Source organism: Alnus glutinosa, chromosome 7 (assembly GCF_958979055.1).
Source record: "Alnus glutinosa chromosome 7, dhAlnGlut1.1, whole genome shotgun sequence".
Lineage (NCBI taxonomy): Eukaryota > Viridiplantae > Streptophyta > Magnoliopsida > Fagales > Betulaceae > Alnus > Alnus glutinosa.
In genome coordinates, this window is record NC_084892.1 from 29,620,889 (window position 1) to 29,642,608 (window position 21,720).

General features: G+C 35.4%; 3 protein-coding genes and 1 non-coding gene across 7 annotated transcripts; 2 read left to right on the top strand and 2 right to left on the bottom strand.

Annotated features, from left to right (window-relative positions):
- Window positions 1-176: 176 nt before the first annotated feature.
- On the top strand, window positions 177-3,938 carry LOC133874113 (aspartate aminotransferase, mitochondrial-like). Of its 4 annotated transcripts, none has more exons than XM_062311945.1 (10): window positions 177-597; window positions 703-788; window positions 1,022-1,228; window positions 1,344-1,449; window positions 2,232-2,336; window positions 2,427-2,599; window positions 2,921-3,080; window positions 3,187-3,291; window positions 3,407-3,501; window positions 3,660-3,938. In XM_062311945.1, the coding sequence occupies exons 1-10, from the start codon at window positions 427-429 to the stop codon at window positions 3,763-3,765; spliced, it is 1,314 nt and encodes a 437-aa protein (XP_062167929.1). In that variant the 5' UTR covers window positions 177-426; the 3' UTR covers window positions 3,766-3,938. The 4 variants fall into 4 exon arrangements, with proteins under 4 accessions (XP_062167929.1, XP_062167930.1, XP_062167931.1 ...); XM_062311946.1 differs by having other exon boundaries at window positions 3,187-3,282; XM_062311948.1 differs by having other exon boundaries at window positions 458-597; window positions 1,002-1,228.
- Window positions 3,939-8,053: 4,115 nt separating this feature from the next.
- On the bottom strand, window positions 8,054-8,951 carry LOC133872212 (uncharacterized). The gene has a single exon (XM_062309659.1). The coding sequence runs from the start codon at window positions 8,822-8,824 to the stop codon at window positions 8,276-8,278; it is 549 nt and encodes a 182-aa protein (XP_062165643.1). The 5' UTR covers window positions 8,825-8,951; the 3' UTR covers window positions 8,054-8,275.
- An 8,161-nt stretch (window positions 8,952-17,112) lies between these two features.
- Window positions 17,113-20,300, top strand: LOC133874364 (WEB family protein At2g38370). Its single transcript, XM_062312262.1, has 2 exons — window positions 17,113-17,474; window positions 18,528-20,300. The coding sequence occupies exons 1-2, from the start codon at window positions 17,253-17,255 to the stop codon at window positions 20,028-20,030; spliced, it is 1,725 nt and encodes a 574-aa protein (XP_062168246.1). The 5' UTR covers window positions 17,113-17,252; the 3' UTR covers window positions 20,031-20,300.
- Window positions 20,301-20,954: 654 nt separating this feature from the next.
- TRNAL-UAA (transfer RNA leucine (anticodon UAA)) lies at window positions 20,955-21,038 on the bottom strand. The gene has a single exon. It is a non-coding gene; the product is annotated as a tRNA-Leu (tRNA).
- Between the last annotated feature and the right edge of the window lie 682 nt (window positions 21,039-21,720).

Genomic DNA, 21,720 nt, shown 5'->3' on the forward strand with positions numbered 1-21,720 from the left:
AAGGGTTGTAAAGCTAATGATATTCTATTTTTAAAACGCTAAAAAAAAAAAATAACAATAATAATAATTAAAAAAAAAAAGAAAAAAAAAAAAGAGAAGCAATTGCGTCGAAATTAAAATGTGGACATAAAAACTGTTACTGCCGACTTATTTCAAAGACAATCTTGTCGCCTTAACACCGAAGAAGTCGCCACCACGATTACCTAGAATAGGAAAATGTATAACGGCGCTGTGGGATTTGGAAAGCAGAAGTCTGCAAAACCAAGGAGCCCACTGGAACACTGGAAGACGAGCAGGAAAAACAATGGAAAAGGGGAGCTCTCCAAGTCACCACCACCCACCCCTTCTTTTACCTACACCGAGTAACTTGGGTTCGTCGAATTCACTCAGTCACAGTGCTTCAGTGAAGGATCATCGATCATCATCATGTGGAGGTTCATGGGAGGAAGATTTAGTAGATCAACGAGGTGCATGTCAAGCTCAAGCAGGGCCTTTGGATGGTGGGAGCATGTGAGCCCAGCTCCTAAGGACCCCATCACTGGTGTAACCGAGGCTTTTCTTGCTGACACCAACCCCAACAAGATCAATCTTGGAGTGGTACACTTCTTCCTTCACTTCATTGAGCCTTTGGTGCTAGAAAATTCTCTGTCTCTCTCTCTGTTTTAATATTGTTTGATCTATTTTTTTAATTTCTAATTTCAGGGAGCTTACAGGGACGATCAGGGGAAACCAGTTGTTCTTCAATGTGTTCGAAATGCGGAGGCAAAGATTGCTGCTTGCGAGTTCCAGTGAGTTTTGATTTTGGGTGTTCTTTGTTTGAGGTTAATTTTTGTTTCCGTTTCTTTCCCAGTATTATCTAATAGTGATAAATTTCAAGTTGTTCACCTGTGGACCAGGAGTTAAATACTACCGAAGTACCGATCCTAAGGGTGTAGAGAGATAGAAAATGATGAATTTAATCCTTTAATCGATACTTTAAAAAAGTCTGATTTTTTCTTAAGAGCCATTGGGTTGTGGTTAGGGAGTCAAATGCTACTGCAGTGGGTTCAAAGTTGGTGGAGGAGAGTGTGAAACTGGCTTATGGAACACATGCCCATGTCGTAAAAGAAGGGAGGGTTGCTGGACTTCAAGCCCTCTCTGGTACTGGTGCGTGTCGTCTCTTTGCTGAGCTTCAGAGGCGTTTCTATCCTAGATCACCAATTTATTTACCTTATCCAACTTGGTCCAAGTAAGTTTGCTCTTTACCCTTTTAATTCCTTCCGCATTTTCTGATTTACTGTTCGTGGTCTACGTAATTCCTCTGATGTATTTGGTATTACTTTCAATCATGTGCAACGGCATAGCCACCACAATATATGGAGAGATGCCCAAGTTCCAGAAAGAGGCTTCCGGTACTACAATCCCATTACAAAGGGTTTAGACTTCGCAGCTCTCATGGATGATGTCAAGGTATAAGAGTCTACTTGGACTTGTTAGATTGCGATTGGCATTGGAATTTTTCTGATCTAAACCAAATCGCAAAACAATATATTGTTTGGGAGTGTTTTTTTAAAAATTGTGATTTGAAAACGTGAAAAAAAAATTGCGTTTTTAAATCGTAGGCAAGGGGGTGTGTTTTAAAAAACGTATGATTTTAAACTCGAAATTGCGATTTTACCAAACAATTAACTTTATTTTTAAAAACCGCTTTTTCAAATTGCACATTTTAGAATCACTATTTTGAAATTGTAATTTCAGACGGACCTTAGTCATGGTTTGTATTGATTCAAAAGAGATGTCGATATCAAGTTCTTTCAACATTTCAAGGCCTCATGTCACCCAAACAAGAGAAGCACATTTGTTCAATCAATGATGTGCCACGTCTTAAGGAGCTTTTCTGTGTGAATATAAATTTTCTTAAAAGGACTCTGCTCTCAATAAAAGTGGTTGATGGAAAAAAAAAATTATCCATGTAAACCATGTCTTTTAAATTATAGCCAATTAGAATGGATATTAACTTCTTCTTATGCTGTAGAACCACGCCAAAGGCCCATATTCATCCATACGCATTGTACAATTGTTGTTTTGAGTCAAAGCATGGAGTCATGCAGTATCCTCTTCAGGAATCTTAAGCCAATGGATAATGCTTTGCCTACATTATCAATTGACTGCCGGTATATTACCTCATACAACAGTCGAATGAAAGAAATGATTAACTGTCTTTGGTTTATTTCGTCTGGTGGTTTGTGTAGAATGCCCCAGATGGTTCTTTTTTCTTGTTTCATCCGTGTGCTCACAACCCAACTGGGGTTGACCCTACTGAGGAACAGTGGAGGGAAATCTCATATCAATTTAAGGTAATTTTTCAAATGTAGTGCTTACCAGCTTTTTTCTGTATCTCTAATTCTTCATAGTTATCTTTAGCTCTTGCATCCATCATTTTTCAGGTAAAGAATCACTTTCCCTTCTTTGACATGGCTTATCAAGGTTTTGCAAGTGGAGATCTTGACATGGATGCCCAAGCAATTCGTATTTTTCTTGAAGATGGACATCTGATCGGCTGTGCTCAATCCTTTTCCAAAAACATGGGGTTATACGGACACCGAGTTGGTTGTCTCAGGTAAGATAAGCATGGGTTCTGGAAAGTATGAGGTCTGGATTTGTTAGTAGTTAGACTAAAAACATATGAGAATGACTATAGATGTGATCAATGGGCAATGGGCAGTACATGTAACAAGTTTGGAAAACAAATAGGATGAGACTGACCAATGGAGCCCTTTGCCATACCCATATCTATTCATTGTCTATAGGTGGAAGCAGTATTACCCAAAGGTCAATGTGTTATAATGTTAATCAGGTCAATAACTCAACCATCTGAATCTGTCCTCTGGAATGGATTTGATCATTCTTCACTTTTTCTCACTCTACTTAAAAATTTTAGTGTCCTATGTGCTGATGTGAAGCAAGCAGTTGCAGTTAAAAGCCAACTGCAGAAGATTGCCAGGGCAATGTACAGCAATCCTCTTGTTCATGGTATTTTGCTGGTCTCCACGATCTTAAATGATCCACAGACCAAGGCACTTTGGATCAAAGAGGTGAAGGTAATGTATACTTGCCTATCTCTTTCGCACTGGTTCCTTTTCTTTTCTCTTCCATTTGGAGTAGGGAGATCCTAATATTCCTTTAATATTAACCCGACATTATAAGGTCATGGCAAATCGTATTCAACTAATGCGGGCTACTCTGCATGAACGTCTTGAGGAGTTGGGTTCTCCTCTCGACTGGGAGCACATATCTAACCAGGTTGGGTGGGTGAGTGGGTGTGTGTGTGTGTGTGTTGTGTTCTGGGCCAGTATTTGGTGGTTTTGTGACTGGAGTTTAATTAGTAAGGTTTCATGGGATCTTTTGCTTATGTACGATGCTGCAGGTTGGGATGTTTTGCTTCTCTGGCTTAACCCCTGATCAGGTTGATCGGCTAGTGAGGGAATTCCACATATATATGACTCGAGATGGACGAATAAGGTATACTTGTTTTAGTAAAATGATTAAATTTATTTTTAAAATTATGATTTACATTGTGTTTTCTTGTTCCATTTTGTTCTACGTTTATTTATGGATATGATACTGACATAAGCTATTCCAACCTGCAATTGTGTGCATCACCATGACACCATTGACAGCATTGCAGGTGTAACTACAAGCAATGTGAGTTACTTGGCAAGCGCGATACATGAAGTTACAAAATATGATCAAGAAGCCTCAAATATCTATAACATCAGTCTTTAATATCTCATTTTATACCTAATGCTTCATTTTTGGGATGCTTAAAACCCCATCATTTACAAATGATGTTGCTTACTAGAGAAACTGAGTGTTAATGTATAATTGTGGAAAGCTCCATGAAACATATTTCAGATGTTACATCATACCAACTGTAGCAGAAACCATAATATTATTTATTTCCAGGATTACAGAGAAATTGATGAAATTGCTTGCTCCTTGTTCCACTGCCAACCTAGTTATCTAGAACACTTTGTTGGAATATTCACACCTCTGTGGTGTGATTGGTTAGGCAGTCAAATTTCAGATCGGGCTGTAATAATAAGAGCAAGCAACTGATTTAACATTGCTAGGTTAGAAGCCATTGAATGCCCTTCCCAATAGCTCTAGCTTTGTTGATTTTTGTGATCTCTTTCATCGTTCTTAATCTGTTGGATATTCTTCTCTTGTAGACGTCATGTGTACTTAGGTTGCACTCCTTAGCTTCTAATGAACTTGCTTTACTTATAACATAAAAAGGTTTAAAGCCATTAATTTAGGTTTGAGTTAAGGTTATGTGCTAAAATAGTTCAAGATTTTAACCCTGTTGACTCTTATAAACCCAAGATTCCCACACAGATTGATGCAAGTACAATATATTCAGATTTGGAAAATTCATTATGTGAATCTACGTGCGTGAATAGTTTATATCCATGCAACTTGTGCAATACATTCTGGGTCAAAACTTCTAATAACTTTATGAGTTAATCCCACTATTGATATGATAGGAATTTAGTACCTCAGAAATGCTCTGGCTCCAAAGGCAGAGAAAGCATGAAAATGAGTATATAAGTAAAATGTTTAGGATTCTATAGCTTTTATCACAACTCCTTAATAATTGGCGTAGAAGTTCAAGTGATACTGTTGCATTGGCTATGGTCAATTTAATTATTTAATGGTTGACATGATAAATGTCACGTAGACTGTTATGTCGGTTTATAAGATATTTATTGTAAAAATTGTTATACTCTCGGCAGCCCTTGTCTCTTATTCCCCCAAAGGAAAAGCTATAAATTAGTTCCCATCTTGTCCAACCTTCTGTTGCAGGATTTGTAGCATAGGATTTGTCGTTATTTTGTGTGAAATTTATCCCATACAAATGATGATGGCCCGCGTGCACATGCTAGCTGCGGAGCTGCCGACAAATTAGATAACGAGAGAGGTTTGAATTTGGTAAGGTTCTCCAGCCTCTTCTTCCTTTGATTAAAATTGCGAACAATAAAATCTTCTGATACGTGCTACGATTTTCTTGGTTGATGAGACAGACAAAGGTAGCTTGGTTTTGTGTCATTGGCTTTTCTTCTGTTCAATCATTAAGGAAATGACTTTCATATAAACTGCAATTGTATGAAGAAAATCATACATAGCCGCCATTGGAAAATGCTGACAAATGATACGGCAGCATCATTTGCTACGAAACTGTGAAAGCAGCTACAATTTGTTTATTGAATTACAAAATGTTGCTTTCTCTGCATTAGGGACCAGAGAGATCTCAATGGGACTCACTTGTTCAGGCATATGCTTGAGCAGCTTGAGATTTATTCAGGCACATATGTAAAGAATATTAATTAAATTATTAAATCAATACTTTTTAATACAATAATTTAACATAGTATTAGAATAGAGGTCCTGAGTCGGAACTTAACTCCTTGTCCCAGCTAGAGAGAGAAGCTATCACTTCTCTCTAAGGCGATTTTAGCACGACCGACTTCTCCCTTTTGCTGCTACTTCCTCCATGGGAGGGAAAGCTTCCCTCCCCTTTGCCCCTTCATCCTCATCTCCCTCTCCCCATCCACCCACCCGCCCTTCTTCCCCATCAACCAATAAATCTGAGAGTTTTCTCTCAGAATCCAAAGCGGGCATTACACTGGATGTTCCATCCCCGAGCCGGCTTTGCACCGGTTTTATCTTTCCATTTTCCAATTTTTTACTTGCTTTCCTCTAACCAATAGTGTCTCTCTGGCCTATTCCCCATCACCTACCATATTTTGAGGATTTTAACATTTAGTGTTTGGTTTTGGTATTTTGGACTTACATCATCTCACCTCTGTCCTCTCTCTCAAGATATGCTCCTCGGCAACGGGTTCTCCGGAGTCTCAGGAGTCCATCGGTGGTCTCGTCCATCTCCATCGCCGCTTGGATGTCGGCGCGTGCTTCTCACACGCCCGATTGTTCTTCCTTTCAACCGGCGTGTGAAGCTCACGCCTGCGTCCTCCTCCACCTTTCGCTTTAGCCCCCGGCGGCTCCAAAAGGATTTTGTTTCTCCCTACTGCTGAGAGGCCGCCTTTGGGCAGCGCGTGTTTCTCACGCGCCTCCAGGAACGGCTCCCACCCAACTTCACACTCAACCCGTTTAGTTGCTGTTGTTTGTGATTTTTTTTATTGTATTTTTGGGTCTTTTTGTTGTACCCCTCCCCCACTGTTCAACCCTTTTTTGGTGGTTGAGCCCTTGTGACTCAATACATTTATCAAATCACCTTTACTGATGACTCCGACTTTGTGGCATTCTTGCCTCGAGTCAAAGGGTCTACATTTTCGAAAGTATTGTCTCCGTGTACTTTCATTCGTAATTTAATTTTTGAGTTGCCCACATCTTACTGTGTTTGTATTTTTTATTTCCTGTTGTAATTGGTTTCTCGTGTAAAAAAAAAAAAAAAAAACTCCTTGTCCCAGTAAACATCTTTGCTCTTTCAAAAATGAGACAAACTTTCTGTACGTGATGAGGACAAAGCACTAGAACCAAAAGATTCCAGACAATGCGCTCATGCAGAATTAAATATGTTGATAGGAACAGAGACCCATCTTCCTCTTTGCATTAAATAACCATTGAAAGAAAGACAAATTAGAGGCACATGTAAATGCATGAAAAAAAAAAGACATGTTTTCCGACAATGAACTCAACCAAATTAATAAAGCAATTAATAAACCCCCCACAGAGAGTAGTTGCTGTTGCTTCTGGGAAAGTACTACACCACGAGATGCCAGTGTCCTAATTATATCAAGGTTGAAAAGGTGTTGGATGATCCAATCTACTTCCTTCGAACTAATGGATCTCTGAACAATGGAAAATACTAAAAAGACAACTAAACACCCAATAAATTAATTAAAAATAAGAAAATAATGAAAACAATATAGGGGATATGATAGTACGTAGTAGAACGGTATATTCTTAATTTTCAACTTCATTGAGCTAGGTCTATTTCACTGGTTTGATCATATACCAAATTCAGCCACATTTTAACCAATTTCATGTGTCTTGGTGATAAGATTGGCAATTTTTTACACGATCTACGAATTCGATACAAAACCATGTCAACATGAAATTAGCAGGTTAAAGTTGAGTGGTTTAACCCGTTTAATTACATTGGTCGGGTTGGATATAAAATTTTCTACAAATTGGGTTATAAGAGTTGCTAGAACCCAGCCTATAAAATGTGACATGCGTCATTTAAGCATGTGAGAAGTAAAAGCTTTCTTATTAATGTCATTTAAAAAATATGTGTTTCTCACATGCTAATTAATACATATCACTTTTTTAAAGCTTAGGTTGTAGGGTTGTAGGAGTTCCTGCAACCCAGTTTGCAGAAAAATTATGTCAGATCGGGTTAGAGTTGACCTATATAGTTCTATTATATCCATGTCTCGATAGAACCTGAACCTAACACACGACATTTACAATTGACAATGTTTTAAACAACTCGCGAACTCAACACATAATTCGCGGGTTAGAGTTGAGGAGTCTAATATATTTAATTAAATGGATTGAGATAAGATTAACTTATATAGTTAGCACCCCATAGGGTTAACCAAAATAACTAAAATGTTATTTTGGCTAATTTTGTAGCAAAATGTTTCCAATAAAGCTCCACATCTGGCTAGTTAAACTAGTTAATGATTTGTTGAGCGTGCTTAACAAATTTAGATAAGAGTAGATGATAAAAAAAAAAAAAAAAAAAATTAATTAATTAAATTAAATGAAAAAAAAAAAAATGAAAGTAGATAGTTAAAATTAATGATGATCTAGATATAGGTATTTTGAAAAAATTAGTAACTAAAATAGAAGAATGTGTTTTTTAGTTAAATATTTACTAAACCATATATGATTAATACTCTTATACTCATGCTTCGACATGACCTGAACTTAACATGTACACGAATACAAATTGTCCCCCTCTAGTCTCACATTTCAGATTTGAAGGAGAAGGAAGAGATGAGTTGTGTTAATGAAAAATTACATGGTTTTGATACAATGAATCTTGAAAGCCAACTCCTTATTTCTTTTGTATAAACAAACTTCACCATCATACATTTCAGAAAGTTTGCTTCATATCGATCGTAAGTACTACTGCAAGTTACTACAACAGAACAACTTAGACAGCCTAAAGCTTAATCATGAAAAACATATGGGAAATCTATAGGCAGTCGTACCTAGCTAGATCCATTTCCCAACTTTTACGAAAAAGGCTTTTTCTTTATTCTCAAAACCGGTAGCAGCTTCGACGCCCAATACCCCTGAAACACAATGTTGAAGTTGGTGATCCGACGGTCTGTCCTTCATCATCTTCCCTGGATTCGAAGGATGAGCTGCTCTGGCTAAAAACTCGCCTCCTTCCATGGTACTTGGTAGGGGTACTGATTGGAGCAAACCTTGATGATGACAGTGACGATGAGGATGATGATGGAGATGGGTAAGGTGACACATTGATCGATTTTTGAGGACTGATTTTTAGGAATAAGGCATGTAAAAGATTGGATCTTGAGTTGTTCTTGATGGGTTTCTTCTTGGAAGTGCAATGATAGGCGGGAGGTGGAGTAAGAGGGGGAAGGACGGTGTCAGAAAATGCATGTTTAGGCGTACCAGGCTGAGATTCCCACATGAATGGAACAGCACCGGATGCTCCTCCATAATACACTCTGAGAGAAGGGTTTGCCCGGGAGCTTTCTTTGGATAAAAGCCTGGAGAAGAACTTGTCGTCCTGCTTGATTTGAAGGGAGCTTTGGGGAAGCTCAGAGCTGCCACTGAACATTTGAGATTGATGGGGGATTCACTGACTTCGTCAGGATATGAAGATGGGAGAAGAAGACACCCACGTACCTTAGCTTTGTATATTTCGGAACATATATAAAACTAACACACAACGTATATATTCAGTGTGTACGTATATATATATATATATATATGCAAGTGACAAGTTGATTTTCGACCTCAAGTTGTTTTAATGACAAAGCTTGATCAATTTCGCATCCAACCATTTTGACCATTTCCCATGCTTATTTTACTGGTTGAGAAAATTTAGTCTGCGTAATATGTACCCTTAGGCTTCTCCCCACGATCTTCCTGTAAATTAAGCATAAGTGCAAAATGATCAAAACCCAGTTGCAAGTAACTAGAAACCCAAATATAATTGTCTGGTTTAATTACTAGCAATTCACATAGTAAATACGAGAGAATACTCACCTGCACCAACAAGTAGGCAGATAGTTCAAATCTTATTTGGATAGGTGAGTCTCATAGAAACTCATATTTGTTGTCCGAATTGCTAACAATCCGAACAACAATGCTTGCGAAATTGTTGGAAATCTATATTCGATCAGATCATGTTTATTGAAGTTTTTGTTTTTCGTTCTCAAAGCAAATACATTAACAAACAACTCAAAACACAAAACAACTTTCACATTTTATGTCATATCATAACACTTTTTTAAATCAAAGCATGTTGACGTACAATTACGCGGAAAAAAATTAAGAAAGAAATAAAAACAGACAAGAGTAAAATTATCATTATATAGATTGATATATACATCTGATTTTTCATTCTTGATGTGGTCAAATCTTTGTTATAAAAGCAACATGTTGGCTCGAAGCTTTACATATCAAATGATCCCATATGATCAATTCTGATCATACCGCCACGTTTTGTGTATGGCTCAAAAGGGGCAGTAGTTTAAATCTAAGTTGATGCACAGAAATCTCCTTCTTGATACTGAAAGAAAATCTTAATTAGATCCTCCTTATTTATTATATTTGTAACAATATTGCTGCCTTACTTGCACCTTCCACGAATCTACACCATTGATAAAGAACCGTCATTGTCTCAATAGGGCTGTCTGATGCTGATCTGAACAAAAAAAAAATCACAATTAAGTGGCTTAGAAGGGATACACAGTGGCCATGATTCTCATAGCCAATGGTCTGACCATTATTAAATTAGTGGGAAGGTGACCTGGCTACCTGTGGTCCTCATGAACTCCATCATGATTCATGCATGTATGTTATCAAGTGGGCCATTGAAAAGATCAGACTCATTCATATATATATATATGGTAATTAGTTGGAGTTTTAACGTGATTCATTTGTCATGTAGCCATGGATGAGTCAACAAGCTGTGTTCGATTGAGATATTCCAAATTTTATAGAGTAATTTGACGGGAATGTTTTGTTAAAATATTAAGGGAAAAATCATACTTAACCCTTAAGTTTTCATTTGATTGAATTTAGTCCTTAGGTTTTTAATTTTAAGAATAAGGTTAAGTTTTACTCAAGTTTTAAATTAGTCTCTCTATCACTTTACTGTCAAAGTTAACGATTTTTTATTGTCACGTGTGTCTTATTTGAAATGTCAGGGTCTATCTCACTATCAAGGTTAATGGTTTTTCCTCTAATGCTACAAATCTAAAAAATTAATTTGACAAAAAAAAAAAAAAATGGTTTTTGTTTTTGGTAGTTGGGGTCTTTGGGTTTTTTATTTTTTTAATGTAGATCTCGGCTCTTAATGATATGACATTGATATTATATGTTGATATGGACGCTAACGTGTCAATTGAGACACACATGACATATGACAAACCATTCATTTTGACGGAAAAGTGATAGAGGGACCTATTTAAAATTTGAGCAAAACCTAATTAAGGACTATATTCTTAAAATTACAAACTTAAAGACTAAATTCAAATAAGATAAAAACATAAGAGCTAAATATGATTTTTACCAAATATTAATTAAATTGATCTCTTTTTATCCGCTTAAGTTTTTGGAATTAAGTACTTATTTAATATGATATAGTATCATAATAAAGATCATGATAAGCTCGAATCATGATTCTCACAGTATACTTCATTCACTTAAAATATTCTGTGTGTTGTCAAATTAACTAATATTTTATTCAATATTATATTAAGGTAATGTCTGATCAATTTAAGTTAAAATGTTGAAAAATAAGTAGATATATAGTAAAAACAGCCTTTTTATCATATGATAATTACTAAGGGTGCGTTTGGGATTGCGATTTCGTAGAGAAAAAGTGCGATTTTAAACCAAATCGCAGAAAATGAACCGTTTGGAAACTGTGTTTTTAAAAAATTGCGATTTGAAAACGCAGAAAAGTGTTTATTCAAATCGCAGGTAATGAGGTGCTTTTTTAAAAACGCGGTATTTTAAAAGGCTAAACTGCAATTTTAAAAGTCAAACTGCGATTTTACCAAACACTTAACTGCGTTTTTAAAAATCACTTTTTTAAATCGCGCATTTTAAAATCATTATTTTAAAATCGCACGTTTTGAAATCGCAAACCCAAACCAACCCTAAGCCGATTCATCGTAAACATCACTGCCACATACGAGGTTCATATGACCAAATTTACCTACCATATATTTACATCCTCAGCTTTCACGAATTGCAATTAATTAAGTGGTTATAACCTTTATAACGTGAAGGGTAGCTAGGATCACGGCAATTCATCCCACATCTCACAAGTTGACTTCTCTTAAAAGAGGATTGTTATTCTTCACGTCTATTTGTCATATATATATATATATATATATATATATATATATATATATATATATATATATATATATATATATATATATATATATATATATATATATATATATATATATATATATATATATATATCGTATATTGGCTTGACTTCTTTAAAGTAGTTTTTCTTCTCAAACACTTAAAAAAAAAAATACTTTAAACACGTTATGTCTTATATATGTGAAATAGGTGTGAAAAGTAGCAATATTACTCCTTCTTAAATTATCAGTTTGATCCATGGTTTTTTCTTTTGTTTTTTTTTTTTTTTTTTTTGCTGTAAGGATGCGTTAACTTCTATTATAAGTCTCTTACATGTGCAATTCACGTTATACTTGCACACTAAACAATTAAAATCAATTGTAGTTGATGTGGGACTACCACGTCAGACTGTAAATCCTTGCATGTATGTGACATTTACCACGTCAATTACTGAACAATTAAATTTGATTGCGTCTAATATGGCAGTGCGCATATTGACTGTCGCATCATTTAATTGTAAGAAAATTATAGTAAAAATTGTAGTGTCCAAACGTTTTTAACTCCTATCTATTATGGGACCAAGTGCTAGTAGTACTCTTTTATCATAGCCATAAGAATAAGATACATATCCAATTGGCAGTGCGCATATTGATTGTCGAATCATTTTGTAATAAAATTGTAGTTTTCCGAGCATTTAATTCATATCTATTATGGGACCAAGTACTAGTACTCTTTTTGCATAGCCATAAGAATAAGATACATATCCAATTGCAGAATAGATATTCTAATACTTGGGGGCATGATTTCTGCCTCACGTTAGCTCCGATAATGGTACGTGTATCAATTCCCATCAAGAAAGTAGTTTAGAAGTTAGAGAATGGGCATAAGCAACTTAATTAAGCATGGTTAATGGCATTTGTGTACAAGTCATCCATGACGCCTACATTAATTCTATCCACCCATATCTCACGCCTTAATATATACCATCCAACAGGTATCATGCTCCAATTGATTATTTTTTCTTGAGGTATTATTCAAAGTCTTATAGTTCCCTTTCGATATTTAGTCACAATAATCCTTGTTTGGAAGCGGATTTTTTTTTTTTTTTTTTGTTACAATAATCATCCTAAAATTGTACTCAAACAATTTTCAACTGCATTGTTAGAATGGGTATGTGGTCACATGCCGTGGAATCACCATACCCACATGCATGCACATGTTCTTTCCTTTGCTTGAATTGATATCTACGATTTCCTTCGTACGTACGTTTGGGTGTTGGGTCCATTACCTCAAAGAATTAAGTGTAGGTTGTTTATTATGTGATATATACATATTTGTAATATTGGTTCCATTTTTCATACAAAACAAAAATAAAGTTTGGGGTTTCAAAAATAAATGAAAAAGATATTCGTTCATGATTTTATATGGTGAAATTACGACTGATTTTATATTGTACGTATACAAACTGTTCATGGTTCATTGATGAGGGTTAAAATATGATTAAATTTACTTTTTTTTTAAAAAGCTTAATATTAAAATAAATTTTTAAAATCAAATTCCCTAATATACCTTACCAACGAGTAGTTGGTCGTGCACTTCGAGTGATTCAGAAGTTCAATGATGGCTGCAACAACTGCTGTGACCCGCCACAAAAAAAAAGTTCATGCAATCCAGCTTATGTTGCTTCCGATCAAAAACATAAAAACAAAAGATAATGAGTTCCTTCTAGTCTTGGGCTGAACATATACGGCCCAATTTGGTTTGCAAGTTTTTGTTTTCATTTAATTTTTTTTTTTAAAAAAAGTTCAGAAGGCTTTCAAGACCCAAAACGAAAGAAGAAAATAAATCTATCTTGGCCCAATAATAATAATAATAATATAAGAATCTTTATTGAAATAAACTTGCAAAAGCTCTATAGATATAATACTATAGAGATAATTTGAAATTTTTTTCAGCTCAAACTCTATTTATGACGCACGAAATAACCTATTTGGTTATAGTATGAGTTGTTGTATTTGCATTCCGCTTAATATGTGCAATACTTTAAGATTGCAGCTGTCGCAACTTCAATTTTATGCCATCCACAATATACCTAAAGTTGTTCTAATTGTTACATGTCGCTTTAATCGCATTGACAATCTGAAGAGCATCTTCCTCCAGGATTATATTATATAAACTCATCTATTTACTTGTTTCCACAGCATGTAGGGCTGCTAAAGTTTCGGTCACCTCAGGTATAACTAAGAAATTTCTGGTAGTTTCTAATTAAGTTGTTAAAGGAGCTAAGTAAACAAAGTATTTCGGAACTACACTCTTTTTTTCGTTTCTTTTTATCTTTTTTGTATTCAATAAGGGAAAATGGGAATTTTAATCCTTTTAGCTTTTACCCGTTTGCAATATAGCCCAAAAAAAAAAAAAAAAAAAAAAATTGTAATTGACCCACCAAACTGTTACCCATTTTACTCCCTGCTGTTAAGGTTTTTGATTAACTTGGAAGGCAAACACGTAAAAAGTCTATTATATCCCAATGATGAGATGTATGAAAATGCCAAATACCCTTAAATTAAAGACCAATTCGCCTCTTCCATGGAGACCTATAGCTTCTAAAATATTACATACCAAAAAAGTGGAATTCTAAAAGGATAAAGTTTTATTTTCAAACTGAATTAAAAGAAACTCTTTAATTCAGTTTATTAAATTGATATTTATTTAAAATACATGAAACAATTTTATGTATTTTGGACGCATGTTAATTTGATAAACTGAGTTTCAAGATGCAAAATGAATGTTGTTGGAAAATAATCCCGACTCTACCAAATGGTCTGAGATTTTGGCCCATCAAGACCAGCAACAAACTGCAGAAACTGGGTTTATTGGGCCCATCAGCAGAAGACCCAAACAGGCCATGATGATGCCTTACCAAAACCGTCTTACCCAGCATTGGTAAAATGCTGACTGTGCGTACGCATCAAGGCCGGTTAAAAATACTAACCTTGATAGGTTCATGAAGGATATCCCATGATCCGCACAATAGCAATTATCGCGGAAGGTGCCACCGACGATCTAGAGCCGGTTGAAGATCGACTCCGTAATGATCGTGAAACATGTACCACAATCCCATGATTCGGATAGTTGACAAGTGCTTCGGACCTGACACGTGGTCTAATGAAAAATCGGACCACTTTCAACACTCCATCTATAAATACCTCACAACTACATAGGTATGGATTCGATTGCTCTCGGTGATAATATAAGAAAAAAAATATGCTTGATATAATATTGACTTCAGCATCAGAGTGGAATTGTTGGGCTTCTCCCAACGCAGTTTTCTCTTTTGCAGGTCAGTAGAGGCGGGCTCTTCCAATTCAGCAAGTAATCAAACCGGAATCTGTTCTAACAAATGTGAAAATTACATACATTACAAATATATGTCAATATAATAAACTAAAAAAAAAAATCAAAATCAAAATCAGGTTGAACGAAAACTTTAAACCTTTTCTTAATGTTCACAAGCAGTAAGCTTCTGCCCGCTTGTAAAACTGGGAAAATAGGCAAATGTTCTCCCTGCCCCCTCTTTCCCTATTTGTAGCGGTACAGATTCACTTCTCTTGTAGTTTTTTCGTTGTTGTTTCTTGTTTTCTCTTTGAATGTTCTTTTTAAAAAAAAAAAATTAAGAAAAAACAAAAAACTCGGTCGCAGTATACTGGATGAGGCTTCTTTTTGAAAGAAAACGTAATGACAAAAAAAAAAAAAAAAAATACCAAAAATTTTATATGATTCGGTCTATAATCTATATTCACATAATAAAACTCAAAAGACTATATTATACTTTTATTTATTTTAATGAGTTTACAATACAAAATGCTCTATTTATAAAGCTTACACAGATAAAATATAATCATAATCAAATCTTTTGATTTAAGGTAATTCAATATCATCACATCTCTAAATTTAAAATAATATAATATTTATTAAAGGCAACTTCATGATAATCCAAATATACCCTAATTCTTTATTTATTATTTATTTTGACATGTTCGCATAAGAGAAAAATAAAAAATTTGAATTAATAACTTTCGTTTTATGTAATCAACGTAATCTCCTGCCGGTTGAATTATCCTTATAAAAATATCCCTAATTCTTTTGTCCGTATGCCTATGCAACGGTCTCCTCGTGATGGAATGTTGAGTTAAAAGGAGGAGGCCATTGCTTTGGCTTCTTCTTCTCTTCTCTGACATTTTTATTCGCCTAAACTACTTTCAATGGACCCGAAAAAAGGTCTCCTCAATCTCTTGACGCGTCCCCTCAAGAAAACGACAACAGAAGGTTACTCAACTCCAAACTTTGAGAATAATTCACATCAACCTTGAAACTTATTCATTCCCAAAATGGAAAATTATATCAAATAACCATTTTTTTTTTTAAAAAAAAATATATATATTAAAATAATATTCTTTTTTTGGAGTTCTCATAAATTTATTAATACTTTTTTAATTTGGTAGAAGGACCAAAATAAATACACCACAAGGAATTAAGCACAACAAGAATTCTTTATTTTTTAATGTCAAAATGTCATGAAGTAATTGATTGGCTTCATTGAGGTGAGACCAATATTTACAGTGAGTTTTTTTTTTTCCTTTTATTCCGAATTTTGAATTAAGGAGCTGGAACCGGACTCATTGAAATTGGGACACAAGTCTCTTGTGTCTCGTTATGGAATATAACTCACAATTTCGTTTTGATATAAGGTTTAATACCTATTTTTATATATGAAAAATACTTAAGATGTTATGATTTTTGGGTTTGTTTGGTAAAGACTTGTACAAAACAGAACAGAATAGAGTAGTGAGTTGTTAGTTTTGGAATTGGTAAAAAGTAATGATGTGATATAAAATAAAAAAAATTTGTATAAAAAAGTGAAAAAATTTTGTATTGTAGTGAATTTTTTTATTTGAATAGTAATAAAAAATTATTGATGTGATATAAAAAGTGGGAATGTTTTAATGTTGATTAGTAGTAAAAAATATAATTAAAAAAAAAAAAAAAAAAAAAAAGTTACATGAACGGTTGCTGTTCTGTATTGTTGCTCGACAAACAAGTCCTATTACAAAATTATTTAGAAATTTATGGAACATTACATAATTGATATTTAAAAAAAAAAAAAAAAAAAAAAAATTATTTTCCTGATTAAAGTCAATTATAGGAAGTACTTTTGAGCACAGTGCTTCCTTTATTAACGTGGTTTCATGATGTTCTGAAAGAAGCGCAGAAGCCCGTTAGAGTGCATGTTGCCGTTGAAAAATCACTTCTCCCCTAGGGCCCACGTATTTCAAATATCAATGCCCAGCTTCTCTCTTCTCTTTTTCTCAAGTCTCACTAGGGGCAAAAGAGTTGGCAATATTTTCGCCTCTTAGCCACAGATATGGCCGCGTAAAATGCTTTAAACACCAGGGCTTTTCAGGAAATTCAAGGGTTTCTTTTTGCTTTTTTCCCTCCGTCTGTCTCTGTGGCCTGTGTACTCGCTCCTCGCTCTCTTTTATAGTCCCAAACATCATCATCGTCGTCGTTCAGTTCTAACGCACAAACGACCACATAGTGAGTCCTAGGGTTCTGTTTTGCCGTACGCTTTGTCGTTTTTCTTCAAACTCATTCTAATGGCTGAAACCCTTGGAACAACGGGTGGTTTGAAAACGGAACCGGAATCTACTACCGAAATATCAGATTCGGGTGTGAAAATGGGCGCTCCGAAGTGTGACAGTCTTAGATCGGAGATCGATACTTCGGCGCCGTTTGAGTCGGTGAAGGAAGCGGTGAGTCGATTCGGTGGACTCGGTTACTGGAAACCCCACCACAACAGCAAGCTCGCTGAAGCCGAGGTTCTCTCTCTCTCTCTCTCTCTCTCGGGTTTTTCTGCTTGCAAAGTAAAGGTTGGGATTTGAGCTACTGTTTGTGTGCGAAAAGTGCCTTTTTTTTTGTGTTTTTATACTGCAGATGTTTTAGATTTTTAGTTTGGGAATTTCAGGGCAAATGGGTGTTACTTGTTCTTCAAAGTTGTTGATTTTTAAGTAGAGCAACCCATTTTCACAGTTTGTTTAAACGTGTAGTCAATCTCGGACCTTAGATTCAAGTCATATGCTACGCGATGGCTGACAAATTTTGCTATGAATGTGGTTTATAACGAATGTGATCCTTAGGATGACCTTCGCATGTGTGAAGGGTTCTCTTTGCTATTTCATATGACCTGCAGATGATTAATCTCAGTGGCAAACTGTGTACTTAACTTCTAGGAGGAATGTGATCCACCATTATGTGAACATGGTTCTTTAACCTGCTATAATGGGTCTAACTTTCGGATTCTTTTCGAAACATCAATAGGGCTGTTCTTGAACCTGCTATGATGAGTTGATCTACCCTTATATGCCTTTTATATATATATATATATATATATATATATATATATATATATATATATATATATATATATATACACTATAATGTACCTAATACACATTACTTAGAAAGTCTATAAGAATTGTGCATTCATGTTTTAGAAACTTTACCTATGATTTATTCATTTATGTTTTATTTTGCTACTTAAATCATTGTTGCATCATGGGCTCAAGTATCATGCTATAGTGTGATGCCATGGTGCATCCTGTCACAAAGAAGTGCATGTGTGCGCCTGAGCAATTTGTTGCCAAACTCGTTTTGAACGCCTCTTGACCTTTTCGTTTTTGGCCAAGATTTCTACTTTTTCTGGCTGCCCCATAGAATCAAAAGTAAAGCTGGGAAGGAGTTTCATCTGTCATATCATCTCCTGTATATATTTAGCACTAGCTAACTCAATACTGGGAATGACAACTCATATCTGTGCATCTGTATACTTTATGATTTTTTATTATACTGTGACAAGTTCTCTGTATTGGCAGCATGACATAGAAGAGGTTGGCATTTCAAAACTAGAGGAGCAGGCAGCACAGTTGGAGAAAGATCTGTTTGTGAAAGAAAGAGAAACACTGGATGTCTTGAAAGAACTGGAAGCCACTAAAACTATTGTTGAAGAGCTGAAACTAAAGTTACAAAAAGAAGCATCTGAATTTAGTGTGACCCTTGAGACAGATATGGATGATAAGAACATGATTCGTCTGGTGAAAAATGGAGATGAGAGCAACCATGAGAATCCGAATTCAGTGGAAGGTTTGAGCCCCTGCCCTTCTTCTGCTCCAGGTTTAATCTTAATTGAACTCAAACAAGCTAAGTTGAACCTTACCAGGACTACTAATGATCTCGCTGACATTCGAGCTTCTGTTGAATCATTCAACAAGAAACTAGAAAAGGAAAGAATCTCACTTGAAAAAACTCGGGAGAGGCTAACTCAAAATTCTTCAAAAATATCATCTCTTGAGGAGGAGCTAAACCAAACAAGACTAAAGCTACGGTTGGCAAAAAATTCTGAAATTAAAGTTGGGTCTGATGATGCTTTGGATATTTCAAAGGAGCTCCAAAGATTGTGTTACGAGGCAGAGCAATTCAAAAAAGTGGGAGAAGCTGCAAAATCAGAAGTTTTGAGAGCAATGTCCGAGATTGAACAGACAAAAGCTAAAATAAAAACAGCTGAAATCAGGTTGGTTGCAGCCAGGAAAATGAAGGAAGCAGCTAGAGCGACTGAAGCTGTTGCTCTTGCAGAGATCAAGGCTCTATCAAACCACACAACCTCGTCTGGAGAATACTTGCAAAATCCTGGCGGAGTAACTCTTTCATCTGAAGAGTACTCATCTCTGATCCGCAAAGCTCAAGAGGCAGAAGAGCTTTCAAAAAGGAGAGTAATAGATGCTATGCTTCAAGTCGATGAAGCAAATATATCAAAAATGGAAATCTTGAAAAGGGTAGAGGAAGCTACAAAGGAAGTCAAAACCAGTAAGAAAGCATTGGAAGAAGCTCTGAACAGAGTGGAAGCGGCAAACATGGAAAAACTCGCTGTTGAAGACACTCTTCGCAAATGGAGATCTGAGCATGGCCAGAAAAGACGTTCTGTTCATAACTCTACCAAGTTTAAGAACTCCTGTCCATCTCACCATCGAAGAGAGTCCCATCTAGTTGACGTGAATGGGCTGAATCTGGTTAATGATAGATCCACTCCTGTTTTGAAGCCAACCCTGTCAATAGGACAAATACTTAGCAGAAAGCTGCTTATGCCAGAAGAGTTTGAATCGGGGATGCTGGCTGAGAGAAGCTCCGGGAAGCGAAAGGTGTCACTGGGTCAGATGCTTAGTAAACAATATGGTGATCTACCTTCTTCTCCCAAGGCTGAGAGGGAAAGCAGTCACAAGCAGTTCCCTGCTAAGAGAAAGAAGTTTGGATTTGCTAGGTTCTCATTGCTTATGACAAAGCAAAGTAAGAAAAAGAAGAATCCAACTCTAAACCTGAGGTAACCCAGTGAGTCGATCAAGATCCCCATCAACCACTGACTTCTAATTTATTTTAACCCCCCTTTGCCTACTCTTGTAGAGTTGTAGTTCCTGGTTCAGAACTATGTTTACTTGGGTCAGTATTGAGTTTCTCAGTCCGTACTTTGCTTTTCATCCTTGTTAAGTTATTATGCTGCTTGTAAAGCTGTTTGTCATATATAGCCGGTGGAAGTCATATTTGATGGAAACCACAAGAGTCATATTTATATATTGTGTTTTATTGATGAGTAGTAAGATCTGGCTGAAGTTGGGACTTCTTGTAGGTCATGCAATGGTAATCAAGTAGTACTGATGTGATCTTCTCACTTGCATTTTAGACATATGTCAGCTTAATTGATTGGGTTGGAAGAATGTTGTCCAATCTAATTTAGAGGGAAACTTTGTCCTAATTAAACGCACAATACTGCTTCCTCAACCATGTAAAGAGGAATGGAAGTAATACTTTCAAGATTGGACCAAATCATCTATCAGCTCCCCCTTGTACCTAATGTTGGTGAAGCAGTGGCAGCTTTGCTTGAGGCCAACTCAGCCTTGGAGCTTAAGTTGGATAACTTTCTTTGGCAATGGTTCTTGCTATTCGATAGGTTTAGCCATCTCACGACACATCGGAGGATTTCCCTTAGACATCCTTGGCTTGTTAGCTAAACTTCACAGCTGATCAACAGTCAAGGTTCACAGGAGTGTTAATTATCATGCAAACAAATTTAGCATATTGAGCCTCTTTTTCCAAATTTTCTAGAAGCATTCACACTTTTGGTTTTCCTTGTTATATCTTTCCCTTATAATGGAAAAAACTAATTTATACAACCTTTTTGATGCGTGGAAAAAAAAAAAAAAAAGTAAAAGATTAGAAAGTAAGGTTTCTATTATCTTTTTTAAATACAATAATGCAGGCTGTGGGGTTCGAACCCACGCGCATTTAATATGCAGAAGATCTTAAGTCTTCCCCCTTAACCTCTCGGGCAAACCTGCTAATTTGATTTATGTTTTTTGCCAGCTTACTGTACTCGTCATTCAGAAGCTAAAAGATTTTAGCATATTTTATATTGGGTCGATTTCTATTTTTCATTAAACATTTCTCTATTATTTAATGTAGTTGATCCTGTAGGCTGTATCTACTGTTGCTGACACGTGGACACATTATAGCAAAAAGAAATTGGGATCGGCATATCTTAAGTTTTTTAGGATAATTTAATGAAAATTTTAAAACAATCATAATTTTTTCTTTAATTCACCGTATCTCATTAAATCAGGAGAACAGATACACGCTCATCTTTTATACATTTGTTCTCTATCTTTTTTGCAAATCAACTATTAAATTTGTGAGATCCACACAAATTCACATGTGAGTTCCATAAATTAAATGGCCAATTTGCAAAAAATTGTATGGAGATATATACTAGATGAAAAAAATAAAAAAATCATTTATCTTAATTTAGTGATGATAAAATTTGAATGATTTTATTAAAAATAATGAATGAAATTTTAAAAAGTCTACGATACCATTAATCTTAAGAAATCGATCTAAAATATCGGTGATATAAATATTTTGCTTGCGAGTGCATTTAAGGCTACCACAATGTTACTATAAATCACTTACAAATTAATATAACAGCCTATAATTAGTAAAATGATTAAAAGGGAAAGTTTTTAA

Coding starts and splice junctions, on each gene's coding strand:
- LOC133874364 (XM_062312262.1), top strand. CDS start 17,253: ATGGCTGAAACCCTTGGAACAACGGGTGGTTTGAAAACGGAACCGGAA. Junction 17,475..18,527: donor GCAAGCTCGCTGAAGCCGAG/GTTCTCTCTCTC, acceptor CTGTATTGGCAG/CATGACATAGAAGAGGTTGG.
- LOC133874113 (XM_062311945.1), top strand. CDS start 427: ATGTGGAGGTTCATGGGAGGAAGATTTAGTAGATCAACGAGGTGCATG. Junction 1,450..2,231: donor CTCTCATGGATGATGTCAAG/GTATAAGAGTCT, acceptor TGGTTTGTGTAG/AATGCCCCAGATGGTTCTTT. Junction 2,337..2,426: donor AAATCTCATATCAATTTAAG/GTAATTTTTCAA, acceptor ATCATTTTTCAG/GTAAAGAATCACTTTCCCTT.
- LOC133872212 (XM_062309659.1), bottom strand. CDS start 8,824: ATGTTCAGTGGCAGCTCTGAGCTTCCCCAAAGCTCCCTTCAAATCAAG.